Below are 20,446 nucleotides of genomic sequence, written 5' to 3'. Positions count from 1 at the left end.
CAGAAGAATAGAAATTCGAAAACATGAAAAGGACTGTAGCTTTGTTAACGGACTTCACACCAAAACGTAGTTGACAATTTTGGAATATTGTAGAGAAGGAACTGAAAGGTATTCCCAGTAAAGAGTAATAAGGAAAATGATGGCTGAGCCATACGTGGTATTTTGAAATGCTGTCATAGGTTTCCCCCTCCACCCATTTGCATGTTTTTATCTAATGTTAAAAAGCCTTTCCTTAGGGTGCACAGCAGAGTGCTGCAGCTTTCCAGCTTTTGTGTGTGTTCACTGCTGGGCAATGACAGCAGTTATTTCCTTTGGATTTATGCTTATTCCATTAAAATTTACTTAACATTGTAGTCCTTCATACCTTTTTGTCAGACAAAAGTACCCTTTTGTACAGAGCAAAGGACCCATGAATGTCTAGTTAAGACTGCCTAAACTTGACAAATGGCAGAAGTGATGTGCATTGGGAGATTGAGATTTGTTGAAGTGCTGAGAGCACAAGAGTGAGCGAGTACAAAATAAAACACATGGAGTGAGGCAGCGTGGCACATAATACTTTCTTCTAATCACTTTCTTTTACTATTAGGTGTTGGTCATTTTGCTCTATTAAGCTTCTTTTCTGTAAGTCACAGTAACAAAATAGATATTTCTGTGTGCACATTTCGACATGGTAACAGTAAATTTGCTTTCATGTTTAGAGGGAATAAAAATGTTAGGTTTGTATATAATTACTAACTGTTTGAGTTTTTTTTCCCCTATGGCGAAAGGCTGAATGAACTTATGTTTTTGAACTGAGAGGGAGGATTAAACAATGATTTCACTTTCTGCTTTCATAGACTTTCCTCAGACTTTCTTTCTGGGTTCTTACAGGCAGTGATTTACTTTAAAAAAAAATTGTTTTGTTACATCACAGAATAAATAACTACACTTCCAAGAAAGTAAAATTCCTAGTTAGCACTGCCAAAATAATTACTTCTTCAATTTCTTTCAACTTTTATTGAGAAATTTTTTTTGTTAATTTCTCTAAAAACTTGTTTTTCCAGATTATCTTTAAGAATTGAGCCAGGTAACAGCTCTCCTCGACTGGTTTCCTCCAAAGAAGATCTTGCAGGTATAAAACATCATTTGAAAATTTGAGTAAGGAAATAATTTAAATTACAGAAATCTTCTACTGAAGTATATGGGAAAACCCAGAGATACATCAGTAGCATGAGTCAACAAGAAACATTGCTGACTTGTATAAAAGCAGTTCCGGTTCAAGGGATGTCATAGAGTGTTTGCTGATGTTGGAACAGGTGTCAGATTATGGGATTTTTTTTACAAATGCTTGCGTTTCCATCATTATTTAATAAGTGAAGAAAAAAGAGCCCTCTTACAGTACAAAAAAAAAAAAAAACAATGCAGTGAATAACACAGGAAATTCTTCCTTCAGGAAATGTGTGTGTGATCACATACATTTGAGACAATTTCATTGTGGACAGCAGGAGGACAAACTATTTGTAGCAACAATAGCTTCTAGAAACATCTGGAAAACTAGAGTACCATCTATAAGTTGACAAAAGCTAATTTGCTGTTTATTGCTATGACCAGACTAAACAAACATCAGGCTATGTGAAATGTACTTCCTGCTATATGAGCCATTATCGCAAAAGCTGTTCTGTTTTAATCTCTTGAACCTGAATGGCCGATTTTCTGTCTCATTATGTAAAACCATGTGTGAATGTAAAAACCCCAAGGAGTCCAGACCACATCTGACATGCGTTTATTTAATTTAATTGGCATTCAAAATGTCTTTTTTTCTCACCAATGAAAGGCAAAGTAAATGAGAGAAAGAAAAAGGGAGATGCTAAATGTAAAACAAAGAAAAAGCCCATGTGTTTTTCCTCTGCCTCCCAGCTCTTTATGTTGGCTGCTGTCAAATGACCAGTTGTTTATAGGGAACTTCTTGTTTGTCCTAGGATTGTGATTGCTATTCCCAGAGTCAGATAAACATTTGACCTGGTCTTCAGCTTCTTTAGGAAGGTGTTTTTCCTTTCCCTGCTTCATGTTCAGTATTATTAATTTCTGCATAAAGGCATAGTTCACAGGATATTTTTGGTTTTTATTAGATGAGTTCAAAAGTAGTTGGTAATGAACAATTTCTTCATACAGAAATGCATTTGGAAGTTAACTTCCCCCCAGGAGCCATCACAGTGTTGTTCTCTGTATCTGTGTCTGGAGAGGTGTTGATAAGTTACCAGGCTTCTGCTAAGCAGTGCCCACTGCAGCAAGGCTATCTCTCCAAACCCAACAGCCTGCCAAAAAGGCCAGTAGGCTGGGGATGGGCAAGAGGTTGGGAGGGTACATAGCTAGGACAGCTGATTTAGGCTGCCCAAAGAGATATTCTATACCATACGACACACTCATCAATAAAAGCTAAGAGAAAGGGGGGAGCGAGACATTTGTTATTAAGGTGTTTATCTTCCTAAGCATGTGCTACAATGCTTGGGTTAGGCTGTGGCTTCTTATTGCTCGCTGATGGGAAGTAGATGATAAATTTTTCTTTTGATTTCTTTTGCTTCTGCATGCAGTTGTTGCTTTTTAAAGTTAATTTGCCTTTATGTCAGCCCACAAAGGTTTTATATCTTATTTTTTTCACCTTGTCCTGTGAAGGCTGGGGAGTACTGACAGGCCATAAAAGTCAACCCACCACATCATGCCACGTTTTCTTTTGCTTTTGTGAGGATTTGGTTTTTCATACTAGAGACTTGAAACGAAGTCATTGCCTCTCATTTGGTTACATCTTTCTTACATTTATAAAGCAGACAAGTAAACTCTTTTTATTTTCTGGCTTTTACTTTGTATTACTCATGTCTGCATGCTCAACTCTTGAACTTTGATGTTAACACTTCATTTGCATGATTATGGAATATAATATCAGTCCTAGCAGCATGGCGTGTGATCATCACTGGTACTCTGTAAGTCTTAATCAAGGGCTGACATCTTATTAGAGCTCTCACAAAAGGCAATTAAAAATACAGTTCTGAAGTTGGAAATGAGAATTTTGAACTTGTCTGATCTAGGTAAGGAATACAGCATGATACTGCAGTGAGCTCAGCTGGAGTCCACAAAAAATGGCTGGGGCAATGTTCATTAGTACCTACTTCATTGAATATGTGATCCTATAGTATTTGGTAGTATTAGGAGAGGGTGAATTTTCCCTTCTGAATCTGCAGTGCCCTTAGTGCTCTCTAAGGTTGCTTTACTCAGAGTGAGAATTAAGATGACTAGAAACCAAGTGCTGAGTCATCCCTATTGCTCCGTTCTTCTGTTAGTATTTCCTTCGAAAGCTTGACCCTTTTGTGGACTGCTGTATTCATTTCTCGCTCAGCTGGAGAGTTTTCGCTTACTGCCAGTTAGACAATGAATGCCATCAGAATTTTGTAGTACTCACAGGAATTTTTCAGTGAGTTGCACCTGTGTGGCTGGAAAAATGCTACTAAATGGAATCCAGTACATTTTACTGAAAATAAATTTTACTGAAAGGAGAAGGTTTATTAAGTAAGTTAGCATGAATTCAATTTGAAATCTAACTAAGCATGAAGGCAGTAATTTATTGTTTATTTCACATTAATAAATAGGAAATAGGAGCATTGCCATATGTTAGCTTTGAATATTTCTGAACAAAAATACTCAAATATTAGTAATGAGATATTTGAACATGGAGAATTAAAAATAGCACATTTACAGGTAGTGCTCTCAATTTTATTTGGATTCAAATTATACCTTGAAATTAATTCCACTTTGGACATTATATGCCAGAAGTAAGTCCTTTGCAGGTGGTAAGCTACAATGATAATAGATGATCTCAAAATACTTTGGGCAGTAGTTTATTGTTCCAGTTAATAGTTTAAGGCATGGGAGTTTGATAATAGTGATTTAAAGTTAAAGGTTCTTAGCCCATAAGGCCAGCCATCAGTTCAGTTGTCTCAATAGTACAAAGGTTAACACATTCATAATAACAATAAGCCTAGTTGAGTTTTGCCTGTGACATGCCGCCTCCTTAGAGATCAGAGACAGAAAAAAAGTTCAATGTCATTGGCAGTAATTCCAAAGCCTATAATGGGATTAAGTGCAGGGAAGAGTGTCATCTTTGTGTTCTAAAATACAATTGCATGTGTTGATGATGGAAATGGATTTTACTTGCCAGCACTGTGAATTTATCTTCCACCCAGTTTTTTCTCTTTCAAAAAAAAAAAAATTAACAGTTTACTGTAGCCAGAGACATTGTGGGTTTCTTTTTTTCAGTTAAGTCCTGCAGCATTTCTATTTGCAAAGTGCTGGAGAAAACCATGTGTCCATTTTCCACTTCTTTTGCCAACTAGTTTTCCAGTAAATTCAAACAGGAGGCAGGCATCTGATTAAAGTGTCTGTCTCACAACAAGCTATGTTTTGTATATTAGTGGCTAAAAGGGTCTCATTTAATTATCAAATGCATATATAATTGTGAATAGTGCTTTCACAGGCAGATTTAGTATCTTCCATAATGCTGCAGAGATTCTTGTCCCTCGTAAGTATCATTTAAGAAGGAGCCTTAAGCAGTTTAGTTGAATGCTTTTGGGAACTGTGTGATTCACACAACTTCCTTGGCAGCAACTTAAGTCTGTTCATTCTGCCTTGCTGTGGTCTGAGAGAGAGAGAGAGAGAATGTAGCTGGAGAGCTTATAGTATGCTAACTGTTCACAGTTTCTCGTTGAATTAGCTGTAAAAGACATCTCTGTTCCTGCAGTGTTAGCTGAAAGGTGCTTGTCATTTATGGTATGGCTGTTAGGTTGTTTTGGAAGGAATAACTCAATAAATTTTCCCAGAACAAAGGAAAAGATTTAATGCAATATATGGTACATGTAAGCCTTCTAAGCAACTGAAGTTCCTCAGAATTTGCACACCAAGTAGCTTAGTAGAGAAATGTTCTGTTATGCATACTCTTTCTCATCATGTTATTGGGAAAAGTTCAGGGTGCAGTGCTGAGCAGAACATACAAATTCACTCCGTCTCTGCAATATAGCATATTTACTCTGTCTTGAAAAACGATATAAAAAGGTAAAATAATGGTAAAATAATTACCATATCCAGAAAATTGTATTGAATACTAAGTGACTCAAAGACTGGTCTTAACAATTCTGTGATTTTTAATGAGCCCCTTCATTAAAATTAACACCTAGCATTAAATTTTAGCAACAGCCAGGCCTCTGCTGTGGGTAGCCCTTATTTTGGGGCATTTGTTATGCAGTAGTTAGGGATGGACCCTCACCCCTCCTGTTTTTTTTTTTTTTTTTTTTTTTTTTTTTTTTTTTTTTTTTTTTTTTCCCTTTTTGTTTTTTCCCCCAAGTAGGTCTTGGTGTAATTCTTGAGGGGAAAATAATTAGACCAGAGGTTTTCTGTTACCATTATACCAGGAATGTGGAATAATTAATCTGAAACAGGTATATTCTCTTCTTTGTTACTGGGGTAAAATTCAGCCCATATTGCCAAGCCCATTCAGCTTTGAGAGCTAGCTCATAACAAACTTATATTTTTGTTAATTAGAAGAGGTCAATTATTGGAGGTAGAGTATGTGATATATAGGAGTTGAAAATCTAGAAACAGAAGGAAGAAAGACTGGGGATGTTTGCACATTTGTAACCCTCTGAACTAACTATACTACATTAGTGATATCTCTACAGCAGTTACAGCATTTTATAATAAAAAAACCCCACACCATTATTTTCCATGTAAACACTGAGTTTGACATTTAGTTTTGCCATTTGTTTTACTGGTTGCTTTGGCAACTAATAAATAGTTTGTGTTAAGTGCTTTAGCAGCCAGTCATTCTGTGGAAATGAGGATTGTCTAATCCTTGTGCAAGTTCTTGGTCATTGCTTCATGTGCACCATGCCTGCTTTTCTTACACAGGACTTAGGGCAGAAATGGAAGAACTAAGTTTTCTTCGCATAAATTTACAGACTTCCCAGAAAACATACCCTTTGGTTTACATTCTCTTCCTCTGTGGTACTTTCCTGAGAAACTTTTACAACTCACTGGAGTATTTTTTAAATAAATCAATACCAGACAAATCAGTGGATTCACGTGTTATCAACCACTAAATCCAGCTGGAATTAGTGTACTGTGGGTTTTTTCCTAACATACCAAAGCTTCACAAAAATTGTAGAAGAATATTCTGTCAAAACAAATATGAATTTTCCATGGAGAGAATGATTGTGCTCAGTTTTTAACTTCCTCACTTTCTATTACTTTCTGTGCCTCCTTACCAAACAAGTCTAATGTCCTAGTTCATTGATGCTTATTTTAACTACCAAGCTATTATCCTGAGGAATGTTACAAATATAGACCAGACAGAGGACAAAGGGCTTTTCTGCCTTGTTTTTTGAAGGTTTAGTTGGTTTTGGTCTTTTGTTTTTGACTCTTTTCCACAGCAGTCACCTGAAATAGTTTCTGTAAAAAGTTGGGTTTTTTTTTTTTTTTGACTGATTGGTTAATGAATTTGGTTGAACCCAAACTTTAGTTTCCCTGCAGCCATGCTCTCACAATAGCTATGTCTTTATTGCCAGTCTTGATGTCACCCAAGCCCATATACTGCCTTGTAGATCCAACTGCAAAAACCTCAGTGTTTTTGCTGAAGTGTAAATCTGGGGTTTGCACATTCCACTGGTAACACAAATGCTGGCAATTAGTAATTCCATAAAAGTGACACTTGAAATTGAAAATATCACTTCTATACAGGAAGCATTTGAAGGAAATACACTCAAGTGTGCTTACTGTGCAGTCAAAAGTACGTGTGTGTGTGTGTGTGTGTGAGTGTGTGTGTGAGTGTGTGTGAGACAGCTTTTGGGGAGCTTGGAGGAGCACGGGGAAGTGCACTCAAGAACTCAGATTATTGTTTTTAGTTTGCTCTTGTCTGAGAAGCAGCCATAACAACATTACATGTTTTAGGCATTAGTAGCCTTTTGTTGAATTGTAAAGTAATACTCTGAAAATTAAAACTGTTCTTTTACAATAGCCATCATTCTAGGTGCAATTTTTTTCTGTCATTCTTGATTCTGTGCACAAAGTTAACCTAAAGTTCTTTATTGTGTGTTTTGTAAGTAGGTATGTATTTTTGAAAGTTTTAATTATCACATACTGGTTAAAATGGAAACAGCAGTAAAAATTTACAGTGAAGATTTAACTAGAGAGTCTGTAGCTTGGAATGTCTTTATTTTTTAGAAACAGAGCTAGTAAGTTTTACTTCTTAACTGCTCACCAAAAAATAGTGAATAGTTGAGACTGTTCTACTTCCCTGAAAAATCACTCAGTTCTTCATCGTATAATATGCAACTCATTATCAGTTTTTAGTTTGCATATCTAGTACTGGTTTATTGATAGCTTTTTAGTGGAGAAAAATTGTGAACTGTAACTCCCTCATCCTGCTGCTTTTTTAAAAAGCTCTGGAGACTGTAAATGTTCACATGTTTTACTGAGGGATTGCAAAAGTAACATTCATTTATAACATTTGAAGGATTATTCATGGAAAAATTATGCAAAGGAAAAAACAGTGAGATCCTTTGGGATATGTGTAAACTTTTCCAAATGTTCTTGCCACAGATCTCTGAACAGCGTTTGACTTGCTCTGATGAAGTTGTCTCACGTTCCCTAATGCAAACACATTTTTAATAACATTTTAATATTTTTATACATAATTCCTGTGCATGTCAGCATAATCTTGAAAATGATGCTGAGAAATAATGAAAACCAAACTAACCCTTGTTCATGCCAGCTGACTGGAAAAATCCTGCTAAGAGTGCTTTGTCTCCATGAAAGGCAAAATAACAGAATAGCAATCATGGTAACAGTATGCACTAGGAGTGGAGCCAGAAGAGTAAAGACAAGAGTTAGCAGTAGCAGATGACTTCACTTATTGGAAAAAAGGGGCAAAATAACTCAGTCCCAAATGCATTTAAGTATTGGAATTTTGTTATCAGCAGTATCAGGCATAACTTCCCCAGCTAATTGCTCAGCAGTCTGGTATGTCCATAAACATCCCTTGGTCTGTGGAGTTGTCATCAGTATCTCACTGCTTACCCTCTTTGGCATCCTTCTTGACATGGGCTCTCTTTGTCTCTTACTCCTTTACAGAAATTAGGTCATCTGCTCTATGCCCCATAACTCGTGCTGACACTGCACCCCAGATTTCTTGCTGAACTAAGTGTAGCCAGCTGAAGAGAACTCTATAAACTTCACCATTCTTCTTCATAGACATTTGGCACCAGAGCAGATGCAAAGGCTACGTAAAGATGTTTAAGTTCAGATTCTTATTACCTTAGCACAGGGCTAACTGTATGGATTTCCTTCTCTTGCCTTGGAGAAAAGGAGGATGCAGAACTACATTGAAAATGGTCAGTCCAGCCATAATAATACCAGCACAGATGATATTTCTGTTTTCATCCGATCCCACAAAGCATTCTGTTTTCTGCCATCAGGCTCTTCACTGAAGACACCTAACTAGGAATTTGAATAAGTCACAGAATCACAGCATAGCTGGAAGAGACCACAATGGGTCATCTAGCCCAAGCTCCCTGCTCAAGGAGGGTCATCCTACAGCACATGGCACAGGATTGTGTCAGATGGCTCTGGAATACCTCCAATGAAGGAAGCTCCACAAGCTCTCTCTAGGCAGCCTGTTCCAGTGGTCTATCAACCCAGGTCCATTTCCTTCTTTGACAGGACTGATGCAAGCAATTGTGATTGCCATGTGTAACAACAAGGAAGCCAAGCTGGACTGTTGTCTTAAGTTATAAGACTCTTACACCTATTTCCACAAACTCTGTCACCCTTGACGTGTCACACCTTAAGCCTGGCAATATTTTTATGTGAACTGAAATTTTAGTCGCTAATATTATTCTTTAATATTATTCATAATATTCCCTAGTATTATATTATAATCTGAGCTGTGGAGTCCTTTTAGGCATGCTACATAATTTGTTTCAGGGGGAGTGTGGCAGTTTATCAAACTTTTTCTGTTCTAAAGCTGTCCAGGTAATAAAAGCTCTTACTTAAATCAAGCAATTATCATCTTTTTAATGATCAATCTTTAGATAGTTTCGTGTTGCAGTTGTATTAAATTTCAGTCCATGCTCCATAAAGAGAGGGAGAAAAAAAGGGAGTGTAGAGTGAAAAGTCTCAAACTATTATTTCTTGCTAGATAATATCTCTTACTCTTTGTAGGTTTTGATAGTAACATTTGAACCTACCTGGAGTCAAATCCAGCCAGCTTTGATTTTGTAATAACTTTATTGTGTCAGCACTGGACTTGTTATTTTGCTGTTCTTTCTGATGAAGTAATTTTGATGCAGTGTCATGCTTTTGTTTTGCTGCATATCAATGCTTTGGAAAAAAATTAATCAAACTGCTTTCAGGTCTCTGATTCTCCACTGTGAGAAACTTAACCTTTAAACTATTATGTGTTACAAAATTTAACAGTTATTTCTACATGTGGCGCAACGTCTGTGTGAAAAAGCACTGCACTATACTGATAATCCTCTAGGACTATGCCTTAAGATTGTTACTATTTCACAGGCTGTGGTTTCAGTAACTTGTTAAAAATAATACTCCAGTAGCATTCAGTGAACTTAAAAGAACTTAATGTCAACCATTTGAAAAAAAAATTTAATCAAGATTGAGAACTGGCATCAGAAACACCTGAATGACACAGCAGGAAGCAGTACAAAAATGAACAAATCCTGTAACCAAATTAAGGGACGCGCCTCAGAGTGGGCATATTAACACCGAAGTTTATGCTGAGTTTCAGATTAAACTCTTGCTGATAAATGCACATAATTTTCAGGGAAATTCTCTTTTAGCTGCCACTGTCTTTATCCTGAGTTTCAGTTCCAATATATTTTAGGCTTCTTAGCAGTTAATAAATACCTCAATAATCCTAAGTATTTTCCTGTTCACAATTTGAAAAGTATCTGATGGAAAGGCACTACAAAGAAAGCATGTAGAGCAAGCTCCTTTTTTGGGAACCTAGTCCATCAGAAGAACTGGAGGTTTTCAAACTAAAGAACTTGTAATAATTTCTGAAACTTCTGAAGGCATTTGTTTTGTCTCTGCATACATTTTAATTTGTAATGAAAATCCATGGTAAAAGACTTTAGTGAAATGTATATTCTTACTACTAATGCAGCAGATAAGATTTTTCAGACCTTATGGTGAATTATGAATCCATGCAGTTTTTACATTAAACTAGGCAACACATAGTTGCATTCATAATCATACTTTTTTTGTCCTAATTTTGCTTCACCTCCACGGCAGAAATGGAAGATAAACTGCTTTGGTTTTAGGGAAGCAGCTTCCCTAAAAGCAGCTTCCCAGTGTTGTGTTACAGCCTAAATGCATCAAAATTTTAGTTGTATGTGCAGCAGGAACATTGCACTGGGCCCTCTCCAACATCCCAGATGTGCGCCTTTAGGTGAATCTCTGGATGAAGTAATGACTGAAAGTGCATTTTTTAAAACTGCACATGGCCATTAGGTATAAGACCTTCTCTGAAGCTGCATATGCCAGTGACTGACGCTATGAATGTTGTGTTTCACAAATTTGGAGTTGTGTGATGGTGGCAAAGATGGGCAGGCAAAAATGCAGTCCTGATGGTATATATGAATGAGGCAGAAAACATGCTTAAAAACTGTTTTGTCTTTGTTCTCCTACTAAATTGATGGTCTGATGAATAATACTGCTGAAGGTTCCTCTAACAAACTTCTCCCTCCTCTCTGTATTGCTAAAAGAAATTGTGTCTTTTTTGCTTGTCTTGGGGCTCCCTTCATTATTTATTAAGCAGCATAATGAACTGTTTGCTCAAATGTGCAGAACACTGTGGATTAAATCTTTCCCCTTACTGCTAGGGAAAACCCTTTGCAATTTTTCATAGTTGCAATCCAGTTCACAGTGAAATTCCAGAGTCTGGGTGATGGTGAAATAAAAATACAAATAATTTGGAATTAATTTCTTTGTTTCCTACAACTTGATATAAGTCTATATTGCAGAGAGAGTATGAGCAGGAAAGCATCTTGCATTTTTTTGGGGGGGGGGGGGGGGTTGCCTTTTACTGGGACAAAGTCATTACTGGTTCTCCTATTTCTTCTTGTGTCTCATGAATCCTCAGTTCAAGACAGAAGAAGTTGATACCTTCCTTCAAGGGTGTTTCAGGGCAGAGAGAGCAGCCTGTATAACAAATAGAAACAGAATGTCCCAAGTAAGGAGAGACCTCTAAGGAGCATTGAGTCCAACTCCAGCCTTGCAGGGCTACATAAAACTAAATTATATCACTAAGAGTGTTGTGATACCAGCAGACTCACCTTGTACTCTGACAGGCTTGGTGCCATGACCACTTCCCTGGGAAGTTTTGTCTCTCAGAACCATTTCTGTTAAAAGTTCATGTTCATCCTGTTGTCAAACTGTGCCATGGAATGCTGGTGTTTTGGATTGGTTTTGAGGGTGGTTTTTTTTCTGTTTCAGTGTATTATTTATTTGATGCAAAGATTCTGATGATGATTGCCCATGGCTTTTCACATCACAAAGTTTCTTCTTGTGTCAACCTCTTAATGAGTGGGTTTTGGTAAGAGTCCAGAAGCTGACTAAGCTGAGGTTGCTGGAACCTCCAAGAAGTGATTTTTGTAATGTAGAGGAAAGGCTGTTCTGCTGGTACCTGGACTGTCCCAAGGATTAAGATATGGGGCAGATGGAGACTTTGATGACCACTGTTCCCACTTTCATCACAAGCACCAATGCCATAACTAAGTGTTTGAAAGTGAAATCTCAACTCTTTGCTGTGAAGCCAAGAAGAGCCTGGCATTTACTGAGGGTGATGATAGTCTCTCTTTTCCTGTGTATTGCAAAGGCCCCACTGCCTGCCTTTTGTGAACAGCATCGAGGAGCTGGAACAAGACCAGTTTGTCCATGTTTTCTGTGAGGCCTCATAAAATCTGTAAATTGAGAGGAAGAATGATTGCAGTGAGACATATCTAGAGCTCATAGATGTTTGAGAAGTAATGCATCTGTCCGTCCATTAGGTATATGAAGAGCCCTTGGTTTTTCTTACATGCTCAAGCTGTGAGTCAGTATGAGCAGATTGTTTACCGTTTATTCACAACATGAAGTTGTGAACAAAATTCAAAACACATGTGAACATTCCTGTTCACACCTGAAGTACAAACCAACTTTATGGCTCTGCATATTACACTTCGGCACATCCAGCTGTTGTAAGGACACTGAGAATTTTTGTAGTTTACTGTTAAATGTATGAGCAAAACTATTTTAAAAACTACTCCAGGGAGTTCAAGATTATGGAGATGAATTTATAACAAAAATGGATGGTGTAACCCTAATGGGCAAGAAAGAGTGCTTCAGAAATGCTGCCATTTGGTTATCTGTAAAAATAATTTTAATCAGTTCCTAAGCACACCAGCCAATGAAATTTCTGGGATTTGCATCAGTCCAGTTAATCGCTGTCTTTTAGGTCCATCTGACATGTCAGCAATTATGAAATTCAGCAGGAGACCCACATGTCCTGATGCCTCAGTAGCAGCAAGTCTATCTACACCTCCTGTACCAAGGCACCGGAAGAGTCACAGCCTAGGAAACAAGTGCGTAATCCCGGCTGTCTCATGCTCAGGCAGTTACATGTGTCACAAAAATTTAAGATAGCAGCAGAGAACATGCTAGTATTTGTCCTTTCCATTTCTTGTATTGCAAAAGTGTTTCAGGATCTAGTATGTATTCCCTAGGTTTTCTCTTGACACTTTTGTTATTTTTGCTGACTCTATCCTCTGTTAGTGCCAGGCACTGGCAGTACTTGAAAGCTGCTTATCCACTTTAGTCTGTGGATTCCTGGTGTGTCTCCTTTTTCTGGGTTTCTGCTTTTGCTGCCACCAAGGATGTTCACATTTTGTATGGAGGAGTTAAAACATTTACAACTTCGCAGCTGCAGAAATTTAATGGTTGTTACTGACAAAGAGAAGTAAAATCTGAAACTCACTTTGGTAGTAAAGGAGCATATGTACAGTATGTGGTGGTAGCGTATAATTGCCTGATCCTTAATAACCTGTTGATGAGGCTGAGGCTGAGTGGAAATAATGTGAGCCAAGGGTTGCTGTTAGATGACATAAGAGGGGTTTCACATTTTTCTCTTCTTCCATGTTCCAGTATGATGTGTCAGTTGAGCGTCGTGGAGAGCAAAAGCGCCACCTTCCCGACGGAGCGGCCCCGGCACCTGCTGGACGACAGTGTCCTGGAGTGTCACAGCCCGGCGCGCGGCCACACGCCCAGCACGCGCCTTCTTGCCAACGGCCTCTCCATAGGTATCGTCTGCCTGGGGAGTGACACCCCTGCTCCTGTCCCCAGGGCACTGCAGACTCACAGATATCTGAAAGCAGAGAATTAGGAAGATCATTAGTTCCCTTGCAAAGACTGATTGTTTTCATGGATGAAAGTAGATCAGTACTGCTACCTGGTCAATGTTACATCAGCTTTCCTCGATTATCCACTGATGCTTTTGGTAAAAGTGGCATGAAGGAAGATTGGTTTTGTAGATGCTCGGTGTGTGACACAAAGTCTTGTCAGCTTTTACCGGGGGAAGGTGGATATGTATTTTAAAAGCTACCTTTACGCAAAGAAAGCTTTAATTTTAACTATATGTTTTAGAAGATGGGGGATTTTTTGGTAGTACTCTCTAAGACTTATAAAGAAAGGTAAAGTTAACACATTATGGTATCATAATTAATAAAGCAATTAATATAATATCCGAAAAGTGATCAAGAATCTGTGTTCTAAGCAAGAGAAAGCCACCTTTTAAGAGACTCAGGCAATTTCTAGAATAAGAAATTAACTGTGAAAGATAGCACATTACTTGACCAAGAGTTAGACACTGAGATGATCTTTGCACCTCTGAAAATACAGGAACAGCTTAGTGTGTTAAAACTGAGCATTAGAAGATCAGTCCTGAGCAAATTAAAACTGTGAGCTAAATAGTTGTGCCAGAAAAGGAGGGACAAATGGGTGATGGGCTTGAAGGAGAGATAGGAACTTTAGTTATGAATACCATCATATATATATATATATATATATTTTAATAACTCCTAGCAGCAGCATACAGATGACATATCCTCTATTAGAGGTGTGTTTGCTTCTTGAAAATAAACCGTGATACCATATCTAATAACTTCAATTCACTAATGGATATTGCGGTAGAAATATTGTCATACAAAGGAGCTGGATTTTATGTACCTGAAGTGCTCAGCTTCTGAAGTAAAAGCATGGTGACAATTAAAGTAATGGTATTAAAACACAGCAATAACATGAGTTGAGTGAGATACTATAAATGGAGAGGCTCATGTAAACCTCTTCCAGCTAAGATTTTACCATGAACTCTAAACACTTCTTCAAAACATGATTTGAGTAAGCGATGTCCACGGTACTATACAAAAGAGTATTCTGGTGATCCACATGCATTGGCTTTGTATTTTCCCATGGGTGGTTTTCTTACTCCTTCTCTGTACTACTCTCTTTCTAGACAGCAGTGAAAGCTCAGAATTTAGTGAGGAGCTGCCGTCAGGGCTTGAAAGGTGAGTTAGTCTTCATGTACACTCACTGAGCACTCTACAGACTTAGCTAAGAAATTCACAAATGATCCCTAACATAGGTAAGCCCTAAATCAATAGTTATTTTTATCAAATTATTGATTAGTTAGGAAAAGAATGGCAAATATTTTGAAATAAAGCACTGTAAACATACTGGACCTGAAAAGATTGGGAGCTATCTCTGTCACATTTACCAAACCCTAACTATTGAAGTCTCAAACTAGAATATCCCTCATCAGATATTTGCATTCACAAACAGGGGTCGTTTATATGCCACGCTGGGGCCTAACTGGAGGGTACCGGTCAGGAATTCTCCTCGGAGTCGAAGCTGTGTCTACAGGTACAGTTCAGGGTCTGCCTCTTTCATTGTATGGTGCTAAACTTCAATTTGGGTCTTTATGCCTTCCTAGTGTAATGCATTTTGGGTCCAAATATCCTTATATGACCATAACAATTTACAAAGTCTCCCCCTCCTGCTTGTAAGAACTCCTGTGGTAAAGCAGGATTATGGCCCATTCAGATGAAAGTCAGTTTAGCTGCTGATTTAACTAATCATGTCTGGCTTCCATTTTGCAGAAAACTAGGCTTTACTTAGAGTTTCATGAAACCTTTGTGGAAGCAGGTTTGTCATGAAGGCCATCTTTGACTCCCATTACAAGTGATGATGTTAGAAGGATACATTCTTGACCCTTTCCCACAATCTATTTCCTGATTTACCAGACAGCTACCCACAATATCGGTCCGTGTCTGTGTGGTGTGTTGATTTTGTTCAGTACAAGGGTAAGACCTTGGACCTCAAGTCAGAGAGGGAACATCCACAAGCCGTATGTAGCGGGTGCTCACAATGTTGCTAGTCACTAAGAAGTGGACTTTCTAGATGCAGGTAATTATTTACAGACCTAAGAGAGGTGACACTGAAAATTTTATATAGTTTGAGGGATAAAAATCACTCCTTGCATGTATACCTGACCTGAACTTGATAAATTCTGTGATGCTGGCAAAGGAAGACATATGTTCAAACAGTTAAGAAAATAGGGCCCTGAATCAGTATTCTGCAAATACTGTGATTTAGTTGCAGTTTAAATCCAGTCAGATTTTATTTTGTTTAAATTAGTTTGCTTCAGCCATTGTAGACATATCGATGTAATGTATACATCACAGCTGCCTTACTTGTGCCAGTAACATCTGATAACAGCACAAGTTAGAGGTTAGACAAAAATAAAAATGCGTACTTTATAAATTCATAAAGAAATACATTTTGGAACAGTATTTCAGGTATTGTAGCTGCTCCTGGAAAATACTTTCTTAACGTGACCATGGTAGACCTGTTTCAAAAACATACAAAAGCTAGAAATATAAAATGTACGACGATTAAAACATGAAAAGCCTATTAAATCAACAGAGAAGAGTTACTTCCTAAAATACGTTTCTTACATTTATCCACTGTCAAGTACTTCTAATGCTTGTAGTCATTCTTCCTTTTCTGAAATCTTCAACTACCTCTGTCAAATATAGAATTGGCAAGAATACACATTAGCAGAGACCAGGCAGGTCATGCAATGGAAGAAAGCATGTTCCTGGCGTTTGGGAGGGCTGTCCTTCCCTAGACGTGGTTGTGCATATCACTTGGCACCAGCATGAGTTCAGATTAATTTGTGGACAGAATAGTTTTCCTTTCACAAGTGCGAGGTAGATCATACACATCCTTTTCCTTGTATTCATTATTAGACATGATTTAGTTAGTGCTGATAAACCCTCTTGGTCCACATAAGATCACCAAGGTTGTGATCATGTGGCAATGAAGAGACGTTAGCAGCAGATAACCTACCAATCAACATTTGGTTGTGGCGTTATTAATGGCTGCTTGCATTTCAAACTTTCCATATACTTGGGTTCTGTCAGTTGTATCTCTTTCTCACTGTTGTATACGGGAAGTTTTATGTTCATCCTGGAAAAGGAAAAACTATTCTAATCTCTGTAAATAAATTATTGAACTGATTTTTAATAATTATTAATAATTATTAAATTTATTTTTAATATAGTTTTCCCAACTCTTTTCCAATTAGGCAAGGTATTTTCATGTAATTTAAAATAAAATTTGTGGGAGCTCTTGTAAAAAAGAGCTCTTGTAAAATTTTGAGCCAAAAATTTCCAGAAATTTGGGTAATTTCTATAATTTACCAGAATAAAAAAGAAAATTGCCTGTTTTCACTTTGACTTCGGGTTTCAGTATTTATTCTGTTTTATTTTCTCTTGCCTAAGCCCCCAGAATAGAACCTTTTTGAAAGATCTTGGTTCCTATTTGATAGCTAGGTTAGGAAAACACATATTCTAGAGTCCCATTTCAGATTATACAATACTCATAAAGCAGTGCAGGATAGATATATTTAGAGCTAAATTACATTGCTTACTTACTATCCTTACTCTGCTCAAATACATAGAGGAATGCTTTGTGTCTCCAGCCCAACAGGTGCATGCAGCTGCACAGCAGGTGGTTCCACAGGAGTCATTACCATGGAAGGGCCTTTAAGAAGAAAAACACTGCTCAAAGAAGGCAAGAAACCTACTGTAAGTAATTCTAATTATAATTATTCCTGTGGTCCTAATTCATTAGTGGCTGGTTTAATTTTCAGAATTATATTAAACCTGCAGCTTGATACCACACAAAACAATGTTTTTTTCAATTGTAATTTTCTGATCAAAGTTATAACCAGGTTGTAACAAGGTTGTAACCTTTGTGTGTCATTTGATATAGAGCAGTTTGCGAGTCAGGTTTCTAGCTGTGACAGCCAAGCAGGAGTGAAGCAATTGTGTAACCAGCAAGCCGTGTTGTGAGGGCAGAAATAAATCTTGTGGCACTGCCTGATGGCCCAGAGCATCCTGATACTTTCCAGCTAAATAACCCTGACAAAGGCAGATATAACAAGATGGACAGTGTCTGCCTTACATTTCTGTGACAGGAAGTAGATTAATATCTATTAATGAGCTTGTAGATTACAGAACTTGCAGTGGCACTCATAAAAGACTGAAGAGGGAGCTCTTCAATACAGAATTTTCCAGGGAAGGTACAAATTCAGTTGAACGTATTTCTACAATATGCTGTGGTGCTTTTGAGATATCGCATTAAAATGGAAAGGCTGCAGGGCAGCCACCCAGAGCACCAAAGTCATCGCAATTCATAGTTAACATGAATTCAAGGGTTTCACATGGTTCTAGTCCTATGCATTTGATAATTTATTTGCTTTCTGTCAAGTTGATTGATGTATTTCACATGCAACCCAGTTCAGTTCAGAGCTAAACAATTTGAAGAACTGCAGAGTCCACTCAATCATTTTTTTTTTAGTCAAAACTCCAAGATATGTACAGCAGAAGGCTTCACACTATTCTTCTCTAAACAATCAGTACTGATACTTTCGTGAGATACCCAACAAAGAAGGATTGTATTCACAGCCAGCCATCAAGCTTTAGGTAGCTGGGCTGATTTACACTAGGAGACACTCTTTATCTCCATTCCTTGCTTCTAAAACTAACTTTGGTAGCACTTGGACTTGCCAGTGAATAAATTTTTGAAATTTCAGAGATACTCAGGGATAGCAGAGAAATGCAGAGTTTTTCCTAATTTTTTTCCTTTTTCTTTCAGCTCTCCTCATGGACTAGATACTGGGTCATGCTTTCAGGATCAACTCTTCTGTACTTCGGAGCAAAAGCTTTAAGAGGCACTGAAAGGAAACATGTAAGATTAAAATTTATTCTAAAACCAAAAATTAAATACTCATAAGTAGATCTAGAAGGGCATCCAAAGTGTACTTTCTATTCCAGGCTAAGCCATATTTCTGCACAACTTCTACAGTCAAAAGTTAATCTCTGCTACAGTCTCAGCTATGACTGATTTGTCTGTCTTTTCCAGTATAAATCTACACCTGGGAAAAAAGTCTCCATTGCAGGCTGGATGGTGGCACTGCCTGATGACCCAGAGCATCCTGATATTTTCCAGTTAAATAACCCTGACAAAGGTAGATATAACAAGATGGACAGTGTCTGCATTACATTTCTGTGACAGGAAGTAGATTAATATCTATTAATGAGCTTGTAGATTACAGAACTTGCAGTGGCACTCATAAAAGACTGAAGAGGGAGCTCTTCAATACAGAATTTTCCAGGGAAGGTACAAATTCAATTGAACGCATTTCTACAATATGCTGTGGTGCTTCTGTGCTGCCTGCAGAGATTCATTTCTTTTGACAGTTACTGCAAGTTTTGCAGAAATTCCTCAGCTAATATGAGATTGCAGCACATCCGTGTGTCTCCATACATTGATCTACAAGTCTCTGAATAGCTTTCCTAAAATCAGTCAATATCAAATCTTGACATACCCTGAGGCCAATTAAATTATCAAACCATTTATCAAAATAAATCTGCTAAGTAATTATTACTTTTTAATTATTAATTTTGCAATGCCATAACTTATTTCCCTTGATTAAACTTCAAAAATTTCAAAAGATAAAAAAACTCCTGGAGTTATTTTGCACTTCGAGTGGCTGCACACAGGTTCTTGAGGCTTTCTTCAGTTTCCATGTTTTCAGCTTTGGTGCTGGATATGGAGTCCCATCTACTCTGTGAAGTGCAACATCTGGGAGTTAACTAAAATGCACAAAATATTTGATTGCAGGAAACAATTTGCAGTAGGACATTGAAGAAAACTAAGTTTACAGAAGCCTTGATGAGAAGAAAGCCAGGATTAAATTAGATCTGACCTGCGGCGTGTGAATGATGCACAGTCCCCAGTTGTGGTATAACCAGAAGCATTTATTAAAAGTGTACATAGCTTTATAATATTTTTCAGTATCAGATTAGAATATCACGCGCCTGGATAGCCAATACTGTAACTGTTCACGTGTCTGTTAACCAATAATATAAGGGATTGCATTCCTAGTATTCACGTCAGCCTTTTTTCCTTTAAATCAAGTGCTTGTGTAACAATTTTTTCTGCCGACTACTGAGGTTCTGCTGCCTGTTACATTTTAGAAACTTTGTTACATCTCTCCTGCCTTGACTGAATAGTTCATGGTCTAACGAATTGGGTTTGTTCTCTTTTTACTAAGCGTTCTTTGTTTTCTTGCCACACACCCACCGACGTGGTCTTTTCTGTGGCTGTAATTCAGCCTTTCTGCCTATGAGGCCACATATGTTCTCATACTTGCTTCACCCAAGAATTGCTGGGTAACGTGGCTCACATGGGCTCTGTTATATTAGCAGCATCATGTTTGAGCATTTGAGGTGCAAATTAATTTAAGAGTTTACTTCAGGACTTTGGCTTCTGCACAGAAATCAGAGTCCTTTGAAACTATATGTCTGTCTGTAAATTCTGAGTCTTTAATTTTCTTATTTTTGTAGGCAATGTTTACAAGTTTCAGACTGGTTCAAGGTTTCATGCAATATTGTGGCATAAGCATCTGGATGACGCATGCAAAAGCAACAAGCCTCAGGTAAGGTTGTGAAAACTATTTCTACCCACTTTTTCCTGTTTTCCAGAAAATCCTTACTAGAAAAGCTCTTTCAATCTGTGTTCACACGCATTCCTGTGGGGACAGACAAAATTCCTCATTCTGTACACTGATCCATTTTTTCAATAGGAGAAAGAAAGATTATTTAAAATTAGAGAATTTCCATCAAATCAGGTTTTGTGCAGGTCTAGCTATTGGTTTGGTTACCTTCAGAGCATAGAAACTCTACTCTCAGTTGCTTCAAACAAGATAACCTCATCTCTTCTTTAGAAGGGACTGTCTCATGGAAAA

General features: G+C 37.7%; 1 protein-coding gene across 12 annotated transcripts in view; it reads left to right on the top strand.

Moving 5' to 3' along the window:
• RALGPS1 (Ral GEF with PH domain and SH3 binding motif 1) overlaps positions 1 to 20,446 on the top strand; it is a 79,341-nt gene that overhangs the window by 54,498 nt on the left and 4,397 nt on the right. For 7 of the 12 annotated variants that reach the window (XM_059865356.1, XM_059865359.1, XM_059865358.1 and 4 more), the window contains 9 exons: positions 1,044 to 1,111; positions 12,533 to 12,659; positions 13,219 to 13,373; positions 14,585 to 14,636; positions 14,911 to 14,991; positions 17,114 to 17,219; positions 18,292 to 18,384; positions 18,559 to 18,664; positions 20,046 to 20,137. In XM_059865356.1, coding sequence (XP_059721339.1) covers positions 1,044 to 1,111; positions 12,533 to 12,659; positions 13,219 to 13,373; positions 14,585 to 14,636; positions 14,911 to 14,991; positions 17,114 to 17,219; positions 18,292 to 18,384; positions 18,559 to 18,664; positions 20,046 to 20,137 — 880 coding nt within the window. Of the gene's footprint in view, positions 1 to 1,043; positions 1,112 to 8,151; positions 8,467 to 8,495; positions 11,020 to 12,532; positions 12,660 to 13,218; positions 13,374 to 14,584; positions 14,637 to 14,910; positions 14,992 to 17,113; positions 17,220 to 18,291; positions 18,389 to 18,558; positions 18,665 to 20,045; positions 20,138 to 20,446 lie in introns of those variants that run through there. The other 5 variants (XM_059865364.1, XM_059865365.1, XM_059865366.1 and 2 more) reach the window with 4 other exon arrangements.

The sequence above is a fragment of the Haemorhous mexicanus genome, chromosome 21 (genome assembly GCF_027477595.1).
Source record: "Haemorhous mexicanus isolate bHaeMex1 chromosome 21, bHaeMex1.pri, whole genome shotgun sequence".
Taxonomy (NCBI): Eukaryota; Metazoa; Chordata; class Aves; order Passeriformes; family Fringillidae; genus Haemorhous; species Haemorhous mexicanus.
This window is presented reverse-complemented; position numbering and strand designations above follow the sequence as displayed.